Source organism: Lithobates pipiens, unplaced genomic scaffold (assembly GCF_037356315.1).
Source record: "Lithobates pipiens isolate NorthernLeopardFrog02 unplaced genomic scaffold, aLitPip1_a1.2 Scaffold_13, whole genome shotgun sequence".
NCBI lineage: Eukaryota > Metazoa > Chordata > Amphibia > Anura > Ranidae > Lithobates > Lithobates pipiens.
In genome coordinates this window covers 514,860,668-514,876,828 of record NW_027507718.1, presented here as the reverse complement: position 1 = coordinate 514,876,828, position 16,161 = coordinate 514,860,668, and the positions used below count along the sequence as shown (strand labels likewise).

The 16,161-nt window shown below is 47.1% G+C and overlaps 1 protein-coding gene across 2 annotated transcripts in view; it reads left to right on the top strand.

Annotated features, from left to right (window-relative positions):
- EXOC6B (exocyst complex component 6B) overlaps window positions 1-16,161 on the top strand; it is a 440,636-nt gene that overhangs the window by 274,197 nt on the left and 150,278 nt on the right. For both annotated transcript variants that reach the window (XM_077478074.1, XM_077478073.1), the window contains exons 17-18: window positions 218-352; window positions 6,456-6,635. In XM_077478074.1, coding sequence (XP_077334200.1) covers window positions 218-352; window positions 6,456-6,635 — 315 coding nt within the window. The remainder of the gene's footprint in view (window positions 1-217; window positions 353-6,455; window positions 6,636-16,161) is intronic.

The window sequence follows — 16,161 nt, the reverse complement described above, 5'->3', positions numbered from 1 at the left end:
GCCATCCCTGACATTGGCAGCTAATGTCATGCCAAGGTGGAAGAGTGTCCACAGGGAGACAGTATTTAAATCCTTCCACATATAAGAGTCAGTTAAATGTGTAGGTGTGTGTAACTTCTTCTTCATGCATTTTTATAGAAAATCTAGCTGCCAATTGTGTTCGGCTTTAATTATCTTATTACATGACTTGCTAAAGAATTTTTTATTTGTTTTGCAGCTTGTACAGATTATCATCAACACTACTCATTTGGAAATCTCTTGCAAGTTTCTTGAAGAATTTATTACGAATATTACCAATGTCCTGCCTGACACTGTACACACCACGAAGCTGTACGGTCTGACCACCTTCAAGGTGAGTCCCTGCCCTGGAGGAGGAAGTGGTCAAATTTTATTTATATTTCAGCTATAGCCTATTATAGTGGACCTGAACTCCAATAAGTGAAGATTTACTGAGTTATAGGGGATCTTTAGGAATGTTAAAGCAGCATCAAACCCAAAACCAAACTTTTCTTGTTTTGCAAATTGCCAATTCTTATATTTCGTGGCTACAGTGGGTTTCTTTTTAAGGCATTCTTTCATGTGACCCATCTATGAAAACATATATTAACCTCTTCAATACAGGACACTTTCGCCCCTTTCCTTCCCAGGCCAATTTTCAGCACTCTTGCACTTTCAGTAGGAATTGCGCGGTCATGCAACGCTGTACCCAATTGAAATGATCATTTTGTTCACACAAATAGAGCTTTCTTTTGGTGGTATTTATTCATAAATCAGTTTTTTGTTTTTGTTTTGTTTTTTTTGCGATATAAGCGAAAAAAAAGAGCGGAAATTAAAAAAAAATATATATATTTTCTACTTTTTGTTTTAAAAGGAATCCAATAAAATCAAATTTTGTCATAAATTTAAGCCAAAATGTATTCTGCTATATGTCTTTGGCAAAAAAAAAAAAAAAATCCTGTTAAGTGTATTATAATTGGTCTGTGTGATCACGGAAATATGTACGCATATGATCATGTACAAATGTGATCACAGACCTGTGTGCAGATGATCATTGGGACATATGATTTGACTGTTACATATGTGGGGGGGACGTGTGTGTGTGTGTGTGTGGGGGGGATGTGTGTGTGTGTGTGGGGGGGATGTGTGTGTGTGTGGGGGGGATGTGTGTGTGTGTGGGGGGATGTGTGTGTGTGGGGGGGGGACGTGTGTGTGTGTGTGTGGGGGGGGACGTGTGTGTGTGTGTGGGGGGGGGACGTGTGTGTGTGTGTGTGTGGGGGGGACGTGTGTGTGTGTGTGGGGGGGGACGTGTGTGTGTGTGTGGGGGGGGGACGTGTGTGTGTGTGTGTGGGGGGGACGTGTGTGTGTGTGTGGGGGGGACGTGTGTGTGTGTGTGTGGGGGGGGCGTGTGTGTGTGTGGGGGGGGGGGTGTGTGTGTGTGGGGGGGGGGCGTGTGTGTGGGGGGGGGGCGTGTGTGTGTGTGGGGGGGGGGGGGTGTGTGTGTGTGGGGGGGACGTGTGTGTGTGGGGGGGGGGGCTGTGTGTGGGGGGGACGTGTGTGTGTGTGGGGGGGGACGTGTGTGTGTGGGGGGGGACGTGTGTGTGTGTGTGGGGACATGTGTGTGTGTGTGTGTGTGGGGGGGGACATGTGTGTGTGTGTGTGGGGGGGGGACGTGTGTGTGTGTGGGGGGGGGGGACGTGTGTGTGTGTGGGGGGGACGTGTGTGTGTGGGGGGGGACGTGTGTGTGTGTGTGGGGACATGTGTGTGTGTGTGTGTGTGGGGGGGGACATGTGTGTGGGGGGGGGGACGTGTGTGTGTGTGGGGGGGGGGACGTGTGTGTGTGTGTGGGGGGGGGACGTGTGTGTGTGTGTGTGGGGGGGGACATGTGTGTGTGTGTGTGTGGGGGGGGACGTGTGTGTGGGGGGGGACGTGTGTGTGGGGGGGGACGTGTGTGTGTGTGGGGGGGGGGGACGTGTGTGTGTGTGTCGGGGGGACGTGTGTGTGTGTGTGTGGGGGAGGACGTGTGTGTGGGGGGGACGTGTGTGTGTGTGTGTGGGGGGGACGTGTGTGTGTGTGGGGGGGACGTGTGTGTGGGGGGGGGGGGCGTATGTGTGTGTGTGTGGGGGGGGCGTGTGTGTGGGGGGGACGTGTGTGTGGGGGGGACGTGTGTGTGGGGGGGACGTGTGTGTGGGGGGGACGTGTGTGTGGGGGGACGTGTGTGTGTGTGTGGGGGGGACGTGTGTGTGGGGGGACGTGTGTGTGGGGGGGACGTGTGTGTGGGGGGACGTGTGTGTGTGTGTGGGGGGGACGTGTGTGTGTGTGTGTGTGGGGGGGACGTGTGTGTGTGTGTGTGGGGGGGACGTGTGTGTGTGTGTGTGGGGGGGGACGTGTGTGTGGGGGGGACGTGTGTGTGGGGGGGACGTGTGTGTGGGGGGGACGTGTGTGTGGGGGGGGACGTGTGTGTGTGTGTGTGTGTGTGGGGGGGGACGTGTGTGTGTGTGTGTGTGGGGGGGACGTGTGTGTGTGTGTGGGGGGGGGACGTGTGTGTGTGTGTGTGGGGGGGGACGTGTGTGTGTGTGTGTGGGGGGGACGTGTGTGTGTGTGTGTGGGGGGGACGTGTGTGTGTGTGTGTGGGGGGGACGTGTGTGTGTGTGGGGGGGGGGACGTGTGTGTGTGTGTGGGGGGACGTGTGTGTGTGTGTGTGTGGGGGGGACGTGTGTGTGGGTGGGACGTGTGTGTGGGGGGACGTGTGTGTGTGTGGGGGGACGTGTGTGTGTGGGGGGGGACGTGTGTGTGTGTGGGGGGGGACGTGTGTGTGTGTGTGTGTGTGTGTGTGTGTGGGGGGGGACGTGTGTGTGTGTGTGTGTGTGTGGGGGGGGACATGTGTGTGTGTGTGTGGGGGGGGGGGACGTGTGTGTGTGTGGGGGGGGGGACGTGTGTGTGTGTGGGGGGGGGGGACGTGTGTGTGTGTGTGTGGGGGGGACGTGTGTGTGTGTGTGGGGGGGGACGTGTGTGTGTGTGGGGGGGGACGTGTGTGTGTGTGGGGGGGGGGGGCGTGTGTGTGTGTGGGGGGGGGGCGTGTGTGGGGGGGGGACGTGTGTGTGTGTGGGGGGGGGACGTGTGTGTGTGTGTGGGGGGGACGTGTGTGTGTGTGTGGGGGGGACGTGTGTGTGTGTGTGGGGGGACGTGTGTGTGTGTGTGGGGGGGACGTGTGTGTGTGTGTGTGGGGGGGGACGTGTGTGTGCGGGGGACGTGTGTGTGTGTGTGTGTGTGTGGGGGGGGGACGTGTGTGTGTGTGTGGGGGGGACGTGTGTGTGTGTGTGGGGGGGGGACGTGTGTGTGTGTGGGGGGACGTGTGTGTGTGTGGGGACGTGTGTGTGTGTGTGGGGACGTGTGTGTGTGTGGGGGGACGTGTGTGTGTGTGGGGGGGGGCGTGTGTGTGTGTGGGGGGGGGGCGTGTGTGTGTGTGTGGGGGGGACGTGTGTGTGTGTGTGGGGGGGACGTGTGTGTGTGTGTGGGGGGGACGTGTGTGTGTGTGTGTGGGGGGGGACGTGTGTGTGTGTGTGTGGGGGGGGACGTGTGTGTGTGTGTGTGGAGGGGGACGTGTGTGTGTGTGTGTGGGGGGGACGTGTGTGTGTGTGTGTGGGGGGGACGTGTGTGTGTGTGTGTGGGGGGGACGTGTGTGTGTGTGTGTGTGGGGGGGACGTGTGTGTGTGTGTGTGTGGGGGGGACGTGTGTGTGTGTGTGGGGGGGGGGACGTGTGTGTGGGGGGGGACGTGTGTGTGTGTGGGGGGACGTGTGTGTGTGTGTGGGGGGACGTGTGTGTGTGTGGGGGGGGGACGTGTGTGTGTGTGTGTGGGGGGGGCCTTTCCGGAGCTCAAGTGGATATCCTATAAATCTATAATAATAAAATTCCCATAAAATACTACCTGGATTATTGTAGAGAACCTGGTATTCACATATTCATAAATACTCCTTAATGAAGGTAGGGCTTATCGCATAGGGCTTATACAATCCAGTCCAAATCATAATGTACATAACTACCCATGCGAAAGAAAACAAAACAAGCTGTTCTGCAGATGTAGCAATTAGATAGTTGAGGCAAACCATTTACCAGTGACAGGGGTGCTTACAATGGTCAGCTTCTATTCATAAAGTTTTTACATAAGTGAAAACCTTTATCCCACAAGAAAGAAAACTGCTTATGAAGTGTGAGCTGGAGTTTGACTTTAATTTGTTAGTGTATCTAAATCTGCTTGTCCAACTAGCACCGCCTCCCTTACACCCCTTTCACACTGAGGCAGTTTACAGGCGTTCTAGTGCTATAAATAGCGCCTGTAAAGCTGGTGAAAACTGCCTCTCATGCCACCTCAGTGTGAAAGCCCGGGTTCTTTTTACACTGGGGCGGTGCGCTTGCAGGATGGGACAAAAAAAAGTCCTGCAAGCAGCATCTGTGGTGCGGTGTGGGAGCGCTGTATACAGTGCTCCTAAACTGCTCCTGCCCATTGAAATTAATGGATAGCGCTTCCAAAGTGCCTGAAATGCGATTTTGGAAGCGCTGCATCACGGGTACTTTAACCCCTTCTTGAGGGTTAAAAGGCCCCCGCTACCGCCCCCAAAAAGCGGCGCTGAATCGCCGCTATAACAGCAGTAAAGCACCGTTAAAATGAGTGGCGCTTTACCGTTAATGCCGGCACCACCCCAGTGTGAAAGCAGCCTTCGATTAACAATACTACTGTCCAAAGGTGTCTGGGCTCTTTCATCCAGAGCAGGGACCCTCTAATACAGGAGAGGTGTTAATGGTCTGATCACTAGGTGAAAACAGAGGCAAAAAAGCCAAAAAAGAAAATGAATGCAGCCACCACATCTAATGATTGGTAAGCTGCAATATATGACATTATTGGTTTTGGCTTTAATATCGCTTTAATTTTGCTTCAAGTGAAAGTTCATTTAAAATCGAACTAAAGCCCCATGGACACACTGTCAGAATTTCTGCTGATTTTTTTTTTTTCCTTCAGATTTACCAAAACCATATAATATGAGGTCACACCTTAGGAATTCAATGTGTATGCAATAAGGCAGGCCCTTACACTACATGGTTTTGGTAAATCTGAATACAAAAATCAGCAGGAAATCTGATAATGTGTATGGGGCTTTAGGCTAAACCTACTCCCATCCCTATTCTCAGCCTATTTTTATCTAACCCTGTAAAGAAAAGATCTGTATATTTGCCTATTCTGAAGCAGATCAGGTCACATGATCTCTTCAGCGACAGCTTGTGTGTAGAGAAGAGTTCGCAGACAATGGCTGCAAATGCCTGGGAGATGACATCACCCATAGGCTTACTATGGGGCATTCGTTGTCGGCTGTCCCTCTATGTTGAAGCTACTGCTTGACAGCTGATCATGGGACCGGACTGGAGCAGCTTTCAGAACAGGTAGGTATACAGATCTTTTCTTTACAGGGTTTAGACTCGGCTTAGAATGGAGGTGGGAGTAGGTTTAGCCTTGGTTCGCTTTTGAATGACCGTCCACTATAAGCAGTATTCTGGATTCTTGTGTTGTGTTCTTGCTACCTCTGACTGCTAGACTCAGATTTGGAGTGAGATTTGGTTAATGTCACTACTGTGCTGCTGACTGTTCTCCTTGCTGAAGAGGAAAGCTGTAGCTGAGGACTTGTGGTGCAAGGATCTCCCTGCTTCTGCTTCATTCATTCTCTAGAATTGTGCTTCTTTTATCTATCATACTGATTGTTCATTACCCCACCAGTCAGTTGTCTCTGAAATGAGGAAGCAAAGCATTGCCTTTAGCAAGCATCCTCCACACAGAGAAATAGTGCAGAACAAGACGGTGATGGGAAAAAGATCAGCTGCAGTCCTCTGCCTCCCTTTTATTTGTATTTTTGTTTTGTCCACAGCCTCCAGCGTTCAGTTCCTTTTTCAGCGATATCAGTATTACTTAAATAAAGAAGTGAGATAAACGAAGCATTCTTTTAGTGGTATTGTCTTCCTAGAGTTACCGAATAGTCTAATAATGAAGTAAAAGAATTAATAATAAAAAAATAAAAATAACTTTTTCAGTATGACCAGTAATGATTTTAATTCCACCCTCCAGTCCTTCCCCTTCAGTTTTTCACAGTTGTACCAGCTCCTCTCCTGTAATGAAATGACTTACTGTGATTTCACTGCACAATGTGAGCCTCTCACAATGTGCATTAGAAGTTTTAGCAAGTCAGATAGAGCCCGCCTGGCCAGCAAGTCGGATAGAGCCGACTCACGTCCTGGTTGGAAGACATGCCGTATTCTCTAGCCCTTTCTTTAATAGCCTGAATGTCCCACTGCATTGACTGTTCAATACTCATACTCTCTGAATACCATGTTCTGCACACACATAGGACAGAAGTGTCAGTAGACAGCGTTCCTACTATGCCTCGCTAACGCAGGTGTTTGTCCTTTGCAGGATGCCCGGCAGGCTGCGGAAGAAGAGATATACACCAACCTGAACCAGAAAATTGACCAGTTCCTGCAGCTGGCCGACTACGACTGGATGGCTGTAGAATCCAGTGAAAGGGCCAGCGATTATCTGGTGGACCTCGTCGCTTTCCTCAACAGCACATTTGCTGTATTCACCCACTTGCCTGTAAGTAGATTGGGAAAACTGGGGCAATATCAAAGCCCATGATTCTGGAATGGGATATTCAATAAGTTTATAAAGGCATGTGGCAAATTGTTACCACAAGTTTGGAAGCCCACAGTTTTCCAAAATGTCTTTTGTATACTGCATCATTTACACTATCCTTCCCTGGAAACAACTGAATGCCATAGTTTGGAGGTGTGTTCACAATATTACATATTGTCTTCCTAAATTATAACCTAGTCTTGTGCCCTTCAAACCAGGTGCTAAAATCCAACATGGAGTCCCATACTTCAGGAAGTGCCACCAACTGGGTGCATTATAAAACCCTGGGCAGGACTGGTTCCTGATGCCACACACCCATTGTAAGCTGGCCATAAACTGAGCATGTTTTAGACGATATCTAATGAATTGACTAAAATTCGATCAGTGGGTGGCCTTGTTGGCCAATCAAAGGTCCGGTGGAAAATTGTCTCCTGGCAATTGTCTCCTAAATGGCGCCTTCATCCAATAAGAAGCAGGCACTGTTTGGGTAATGCAATGCAATGGCCCACAGCTTTAGATTAATTTACTTTGTTTAAAATGGATGGAGGAATCTGTTGGACGTCTTTCATTAAGCTTGCAGGCTGAACAAAAGAGATCCATAGCTGTATGTCCAGCTTAATAGAGTAGAGTTGTCACAGTCAGGGGTCAGACTCGGAGACCAATAGCTATAGCAGTAGAGAGACTCCCACCAACCAGAAGGAAAGGTATATAAACAAGTCACCCTGGCGGATGACACAAACTCACCCGTGGTGCGGGGTACTAAGTACTAAACAGTGTTAACCAGAGCTCCTGATGGTGGAGGTTTTTGGTTTTTTTCTGCACCCTAGTACCAGGTTTCGGTCCTCAGGATCGCCCCACCAGGAGGGAAGCAGGCTGGGGTCCAATAGCAGATATAGCAGGTAGGGATCAAGCAGAAGCTTAGTGGGTAACAAGTGGTGTCAGGTTGGGATCCAGTGAAAGTGTAGTCGAGGAATAAAACGAAGGTCAATAATGAGGACATATGGCAGCAGGAGTGACAAGAGCAAGATGTTTAAATAATATATTGTGGGAGCGCTATTAATTTTAAACCAGTGTGGTGATAAAGTGTCTATTGGGTGGAACTAATTACAACCATACCGACCACCACCTTCAAAAAAGTACAAAGTGCTTAAAAATTCTCTAAACAATTCAAATCATACAGCAAAAGTGCAAGGTGCTAAATTATAAACTCAATATAGTGTCCTTGAAACGAGTTCATCTATGCATTCAAAAGACAAAAAATGTTCTTTAAAAAAAAAAACTTTAAAAATGTATAGAAAGAATAGACCTTCAACGTTTTATCTTCAATGCAACATCCTGTGTATATACCATCACCGACGTGTATATATTCAAACATACACCCAATGTGCTCAGTGTCAGTCAGTGGTGGATTTTCTTTTCTTTTTATAAATTTTTTTAAAGTTTTTTTTAATCACTTTTTTGTCTTTTGAATGCATAGATGAACTGTTTCAAGGACACTATATTGAGTTTATAATTTAGCACCTTGCACCTTTGATGTATGATTTTAATTGTTTAGAGAATTTTTAAGCACTTTGCACTTTTTTGAAGGTGGTGGTCAGTATGGTTGTAATTAGTTCCATCCAATAGACAATTTAGTCCCACACATTGGTTTAAAATTAATAGCGCTACCACAATTTATTATTTCACTCAAAGTAGTTCCCGTCGCATCACTAAGGGGAGCAGCATTTACAATAATTTCTCACTATTTAATGTGGCACAAGGTATTTTCACCTTCTTTTAGTTTAAGAGCGAGATATTGGCTGGAGGAGAGCACCATAGTCTGGCTAACAGGAAGTGCAAAGGCATGGCTTAAATAGAAAGTTTATGGAAGGAGCAAACAGTCCAAGGTTCATGAGAAGCAAGGTATATTAAGGCAAGATTATCCAAGTGGTTGTCCAAAGAGCTGTCCAGCATTCCAGGTGGGTCAGCAAGAATAGACAGCACCAGACACAGCAGAGAACGCAAGTTCAGACCCGGGTCCTAACAAGAGTATTAATGGTCACTGCAGTCTCTGACTCCAAGATTCAGGTCAGCTGATTCTGTGGGAAGAACACGTTTTGCAAATTCTGGTGTCGACAGATAAAATTTATAACTGGCCAACATATTTCCACAACACGTCTAAGTTTACATTGTCGTTTTTTTTTTTTTTCTATTTTTGAGCTTTTTAGTTACTGTTTTTTTTTTTTCATAGAACAGATGGTATTCACATGTCTGATTTCATAACCTTATCCCAAAAATAAGAGGTTTTTTTTCCTCTTTCCAGGACGGTGAGCTGTGTAAACCATTCCTTTAGGTCCCATCAGTCAGATGCACATCCAGAACCACTGGCATATAGTAGATCTACATTATAACCCAAAATTATAGAGCTATTTATTCCAGTCTGCATGCAGCTTTTATTTATTTTATTTTTTGAAGCTCCACTTGAAACAAAACACCAGGTGCTAAAATTGAGCACACAAAAATGTACACGGGGTACAAAATGGTCCTCCTCTGGCAAGTAAGGACCCTGGCCCCATCCCCTGGGGTGCAATGCTCCTGACAGCGACTGCGATACTCATGGTCCACCCAGCCAGGCCCCCACCCCCTTTTTTTTTCTTTTTTTTTTCTTTTTTTTGAGACCTGCCAAAGCAGGGTCTACCCTGGAACTAGGTGGGGCTTCCTTGACGGGAGACTCCATGGGAGGAGGAGAACCTGACCAAAGGGCCACCTGCTCTCCCCTCCAGGACTTTCAGGGCAAGCCCGAGGGCCCTACCAGTTGGGAGTGAGTAAAGTGTCAGTGTAGGTTATACATGCAAAAAAGACAACATAAAACAACGAAAAGGGAAAGTGCTTCAGTCGCAGTGTATAATAGAATGGCTGGCCTTCCGGCCAGTATGGGAATTGCTCAAGTCCTGACCAAAAGGCCCAGACCAGGAAGGTGGTGTGGTAAAAGAAAAAAAGCATACTAAAGTGCATGTGAACTTGGTGCCCTAATAAACTCAGTGAGTTTCCCCGTCATGAGAATTTCTTTCACATTTGGACTACCTCTCCAGGGGCACAAGCACTGCAGGCTTCTCTCTGCCATCAACGGCTTTTTTGACCACCATCAGTGCAGTGTGTGGACCCCTTCTATGGAGTAGAACTTGGCACCCAACGAGACAATAGAGCCATAATCATGAGAAGGGACTAAAGGCGGGGTCAGCAGGCCTTCGATCCCCATCTGTCAGTCGATCACGGGCAGCTGACCAGTACATAAGGAACACGACCCTGCATTGCCGGTCCTCCCCCTTCCCTCAGCCTTTGCCTGTTTGGCTGGAAGCTGGGCAGGCCCAACAACCAATCACCAGGGGTGATTGGGGTGCGGGGGGGGGGGGGTGAAAGGAATATATGACAGTGGTTTGGGAGGGGAGAGCACAGCACACTACAGGGAGGGGTGATGTGAAGGGGGACAGAGAACACAGGACACCCCTATAGGATAGTGCACAGGACACTATAGTGGGGGGGATGTGATGTGAAGGGGAGATGGGGAAAGAGGACATAACAGTTGGAAGAGAGATATGAATGGGGTCAGAGGACACTTCTATAGAGGGAGGAGTAGGCAGAGCACACTACAGTGGAGGGGGGGTGTGATGTGAAGGGGGCAGGGGACACTGCTATTGTGGGGGAGGGGGGCAGAGGACACTACATGGGGGGGTTGTAAAGGGAGGCAGAGGACAGTAATGGGGATATGATGTGAAGTGGGGTACAGGCCACTGTTATGGGGCAGCAGTGACCACTACAGTGGGGGTGATGTGAAGGGGGAGCAGAGGACGCTTCTATGGCGGGCGCAGGGCACTAATGTGGGAGGGGGGTTATGTGAAGGAGGCAGTAGGCACTGCTATGAGGGGGGGGGGGGGCAGAGGACACTACAGGGGGGGGTGATATTTGAAGGAGGGCAGCACACTGGTATGTGGAGGAAAAGTGATGTGAAGGGGAGCAGAGAGCGCTACTATGGGTGTGGGTCACGGGACACTATGCTGTGTTACTATTGGGATCTTAATATTTTTTTTTTATTTTTTTATTTTTTTAAGGGGTTCCACCTCTTACCCGGGCATCTTTGCTTTCCTCCATGTTGTCCAGGTAGATCTCAACCTCTGAAAGGTTGCCTACCCCTGGACTAAAGCAACCAGAAAGACCTCAAGCTGAACTTTTGATAACCTGTAAGGTTATGTTTCTTCTTTTCATGAATACTTCAGTGTTTATAAGCTTTCTTTCTTATCCATGATCTGTGCCATTATCCTATTCAATAATTAGCTTCCTATTTCTGTTTATACACTGCGCTACCTCCCCCAGGTTCACACAGACATGTGATTGTGTTGATGTTCTGTTGAGTCTCGGAGCTGATGACAAGCTGACTTGAATGCAGGCATTAATGCCAAGTCTGTGTATAGGAGCAAGTCACGGTGGAACGATCGTGCCAGCAAAGACTCCCACTGCCAGCTCTTATAGGAAGTACTGTGTACACACAGCCTGTGTCTTTGGGCTATTTTGGGCAATGTTCTACCTTTTAATCATGCTCTGGTCGTGTATTTTTATTTCCTCTTGTAGAGGTGACTGTTGGGTCACGGAGTTGAGGCCGCTGGGAAGGGTCGTCTTGCCATGTTCAGGATCTTGTCTTGATATCAGAACACGATGGCACGCAAAGGGCTGACTGTCTTATTCCGCCTCCTAATTGCATATGCCCAATATTACTCCTTTGTTCCTGATATTCTGACTTGCTCCAAGGTTATTAACGTAAACCAATTTTCCTTAATTTAGCAAATTACTTCATATAGTAGGAGTTCAGCAATATATAAAAATGTTAAGGTCGTTAAAATGAAACTCCAGAAAACATTTTCTTATTTGGAAGGAAGGGGGGAAGCTGAGAACCCCTAAGGGTTTTCTTTTCTTTTTTTCTTTTTTTTTTAGGAAGTGTGCAGAATATTTCTCAAAGTGAACGTAAAGCTTTTGTTTTGTTTTTTTAATTTAGTGTATATATATATATATATATATATATATATATATATATTGGGTTAATGACTTCCGACACATTGGGTGAACTTTTTTAGCTTTTTCATCCGCTTATTTAATAATTTTATTTTTATTGGTGAGGGGGTTGGGGTGAGTGGTTAGGGCTAGAGGTTGGGGTTAGAGTTGAGGGCTAATTTATTTACTACTTTGTTTTATTTGGGACGTTAGGGGTTGTTTTTCATTTATTTTTTTATGTTTTTTTTAATTATTTGTATTTAATTATTGCATTTGAGCAAAAATGTATGACAAAATGTGCAAAAAAAAAAAGCTAAAACAAAGTCTTCAAAAATGCCCAAATCAAGCTACGAAAGTAGCTCCAAAACGTATTTGAGCTTCTGGCATTTGGCAAAAGGTGACGTGGAATGGAGATGTGAACCAACTCCTTTGAAAATAATACTTTTTTTTGTCTTTTGCTCTGTTTTGGAGCTTCAAGCTACAAAATGCTCAGGTATGAATAGGGCCTAACCACTAGTGTATGACATGAGACAGTTGAAATCCCTGCCGAGTGTCCTCTTTCAGCTGCAGTGTGAACTAAACCTAAGCATATGCTGGCTGCAGGTAGCCTCCAGACTGCCCATTTGGAAGCTAAATATTGGTAATCAAGTGTGTGAAATTGAAAAAACTGTCTTAAATTTAGTAAAGAAGTTTTGGGGTTTATGGTGCAATAGCCCCAAATTCCTTAAGGTGGTTCTTCGAATGTTATGTTGCTGCATTTTTATCAACATGGACTAGTGAAATGGTCCTCCATGTCTGAACTACATGTACCAGCAAACTTCGTGTTTTGAAGGATTCATACCAGGGTTGAGCAGTGACAGTAGATGAGTCTTCCTTTGTCCCCTTCCAATAGTCACATCAGTCCTAACAATGGAAGCCACCATGTAGCACCATCTTCAGTCAGCATGCAGGTAAGCGGCCCTTAAGGGTGGGCTTACTGCACTTTAAATGAACTTGTGTTCACTTAATAGTGTATAAGCTACCCTACATGTACCTGCTCATTGTTTGAACACTTTAGAGTTTACAGCAGGCTTTTTCAACACAGAGGAATCCTTGAAAAAACTTTCCAGTCTTAGGGAACCCCTGCTAAAAATGACTACATCTACAACTCATGATTTATTAGTGTGGTGGTCAGTGGCAATCATGTTCCTTACACTTGTGGTCATTGGGAAGAATTTCCCCCTTTACAGATAGCTAAAAAGATCAACGGTGTCGGTGAGAACTTATCTGAGAGGCAAAAATTCCTCAAGGAACCCCTAGCTCTGGAGGAACCTTGGAGTTCCATGGAACCCTCGTTGAGAAACCCTGGTTTGTAACCTACCCTAGATGTGTTTGCACATTGTTGGCTAGGCTGTAAAGATTTCTAACTGCCCTAATGACATGGAGTACCAATATTTAAATAACAATTTGATATGCTAAAGGTGCAGTTAGCCCTTCCCTATTCTACTTCTAAGTCCCACTATTGGTCCATTACTATGATGGACAGCCTCGCTATTCTGTAGCTAAGGCATCAAAGAAGTCAGCCAAACAACTAAGACTTGAGGAACTGAAGTCACTATTTGAACATTAGCGCTCCCTGGACTTAGGGCTCATAAGAAGCTTTACACGTTTGAGGGCAGTGGCATTGCTTTAATAAAGGCAAATTGAATGAATGAATGAAATATTAGTATAGCGCACAACGCAAACTGAATCGCCTCAAGGAATTAACGGGGAATATCGAATGCGCACTGCAAGGGGTTCTATGGCCAGAGCAAACAGGAGGGGTGACAACGGACAACCCTGTTTAGTGCCAGGGGTAGTGGGAAAGGTGTCAGTAATATGAGCATTGACTCGTATACGGGTCAATGGGAAGGTGTACAGGAGTCTTATCCATGCTATAGAGCGGGTTCTGAAGCCATACCACTGCAGTACCTGAAACAGATATGGCCATTAAACACTGTCAAAGGCTTTACATGTATCCAAAGATACAATGGCATGGGTAGGTGGGCAGTCATGGGGATACTGTAGATTATGGAACAGTCTGCGAATATATTCATTCTCATGGACCTACCAGGAATAAAGCCTCCTTGATCACTCTTGACCAGGTCGGCAACCACAGTGTTTATCCGATTGACCAGAACTTTGGCTAGGATTTTAACGTCCACATTTATTAGAGAAATTGGGTGGTACGAGTTACACTTAACCACTTGACAACTGGGCACTTAAACACCCTTCCTAACCAGACCAATGTTCAGCTTTCAGCACTCTCACACTTTGAATGACAATTACTCCGTCATGCAACACTGTAACCATATGAAATGTTTGTCCTTTTTTTCACAGAAATAGAGCTTTCTTTTGGTGGAATTTAATCATCGCTGGGTTTTTTATTTTTTGCGCTATAAATGAAAAAAAAATTCTGTTAAAAAAAATATATATTTGTCTTTGTTATAAAATTTTGCAAATGAAGCATTTTTCTTCATAAATTTTGGCCCAGTTTTACACTGCTACATATCTTTGGTAAAAAAAAATCCAAATCGGTGTATTTTATTTGGTCTGTGTGAAAGTTAAGAGTCCCCAAGCAATGGTGCCAATCTCTGAAAATTGATCAAACCTGAAGTACTGATGGCCTATCTAATTTCTTGAGACCCTAACAAGCCAGGACAGTACAAATACACCCCAAATTACCCCTTTTTGGAAAGTCGACATTCCAAGATATTTAAAAAGAGGCATGGTGAGTTTTTTGAAGTTGTAATTTTTTCCCACAATTCTTTGCAAAATCAAGTTTTTTTTTTCTTTTCACAAAAGTGTCATATTATCAGATTATTTCTCACACACAGCCTATGCATACCACACGTTACACCCCAAAATACATTCTACTACTCCTCCTGAGTATGGTGATACCACATGTGTGAGACTTTTACACAGCGTGGCCACATACTGAGGCCCAACATTCAGGGAGCACCGTCAGGCGTTCTAGGAGCATAAATTACACATATCGGGGCGTGGCTTGGCGCGCGACGGAGATGGCAGCTTAACAGAGGAGCTCCGTCGATAAAGTGGCCCAAGCCCGTCTGTTTTCACCGACGAACGCTGGAAAATGAACAGGCAGAACAGGCAACTGCTCCAGACTCGCTCGCGCCGGTCCCAGGCTACCAACACCGGGAGAAACATCTCGGATCTTTTCAAATCCCAGGCCTCAACATTGAAGGTGGTGGAGGGAGGCAAGATGGCGCCGGGCCATGCAGAGGAGGACTGCAGTGAGGATTCACAGTCGGCAGCAGAGGATAATGGTAGGAGAGACACCCGTTCCGCCCATCCCCTTACCTATGAGGATATGTCGGGCTTCGCTGCAGATATTAAGGCTTCGTTTTCCGCCGCTATCACTGACCTAAAGACTAGCTTCCTTGTCCTACAGGAGAAGATGGCAGCCACAGAGGCTGCGGGGAAGCAGAGGGACAGATCCATTAACAGGCTAGACGAAGCGGTAACTACACACTCCCTCCACTTCATTGAAATAAACAGGCATTTGGAGGACCTGGACAACAGGGGGAGACGTAACAATATTAGGGTACGCGGCATACCGGAATCGGTAATGGCGGATCAGATTACCTCAGTCCTGCAGAGGGTTTTTAATTCCCTCCTGGAGAGGCCAGAAGAGACTGCCATAGACTTTGTCAGAGCACACAGGGCACTCAGGATGAGAGGCCCGGACACTATGCCCCCTCGTGATATCGTATGCTGTCTCCAGAGTTTTGCCCTGTCACGGGCGCGCAGAGATGACCAGATCGTTTTCAATGGAGAAAGCATTAAACTTTTTCAGGACCTCTCCCAAATTACCCTGAAAAACCGCAGGGCGTTGCGGCCCTTGCTGGACAAATTAAGAGAGAAAGAGCTGCGTTATTCCTGGCGTTTCCCCTTCGCCCTTCTGGTCAATCATGGCGGCAAGCAGCTTATTCTACGCACACCTGCAGACCTCCCGGAGTTCTGCACGGCCCTCCAGATTCAATTGATTGCCTTACCTGACTGGTACCGGGAGTTCTCACTACCACCCAAGGATAGGACCCCACCTTTCTCCCCGCTGACATCTCCTGAGAAACACTCCACCAAGAAGCGGAGACAAGGCCGTATCGACGCCTCACCGAGGGGCACCCCCCGAAGTCGCCCTCACTCCTCCAGGATTCTGATGGACGCTTAGGCACACTGTGGTAACTTTGGGTTTACGGGGGTTTTGTATATGACTTTTTTTTTTTTTCCTACCCCTTTTTTTGCCCACACGTTCCCCCGTTTTCTTGCCTCTACTTGTGCATTTGAAACATTCCCAGCTTCCTCACCATTCTATCTCGGACCTTCTCATTGACTGGGGGATGAGGTTGTTTGTTCATGCTTTTTCATTTTATTTTCTCCTTTGTTTTACCCCCCCCCATTATCCGAGAGGTCAGAGGAGGCC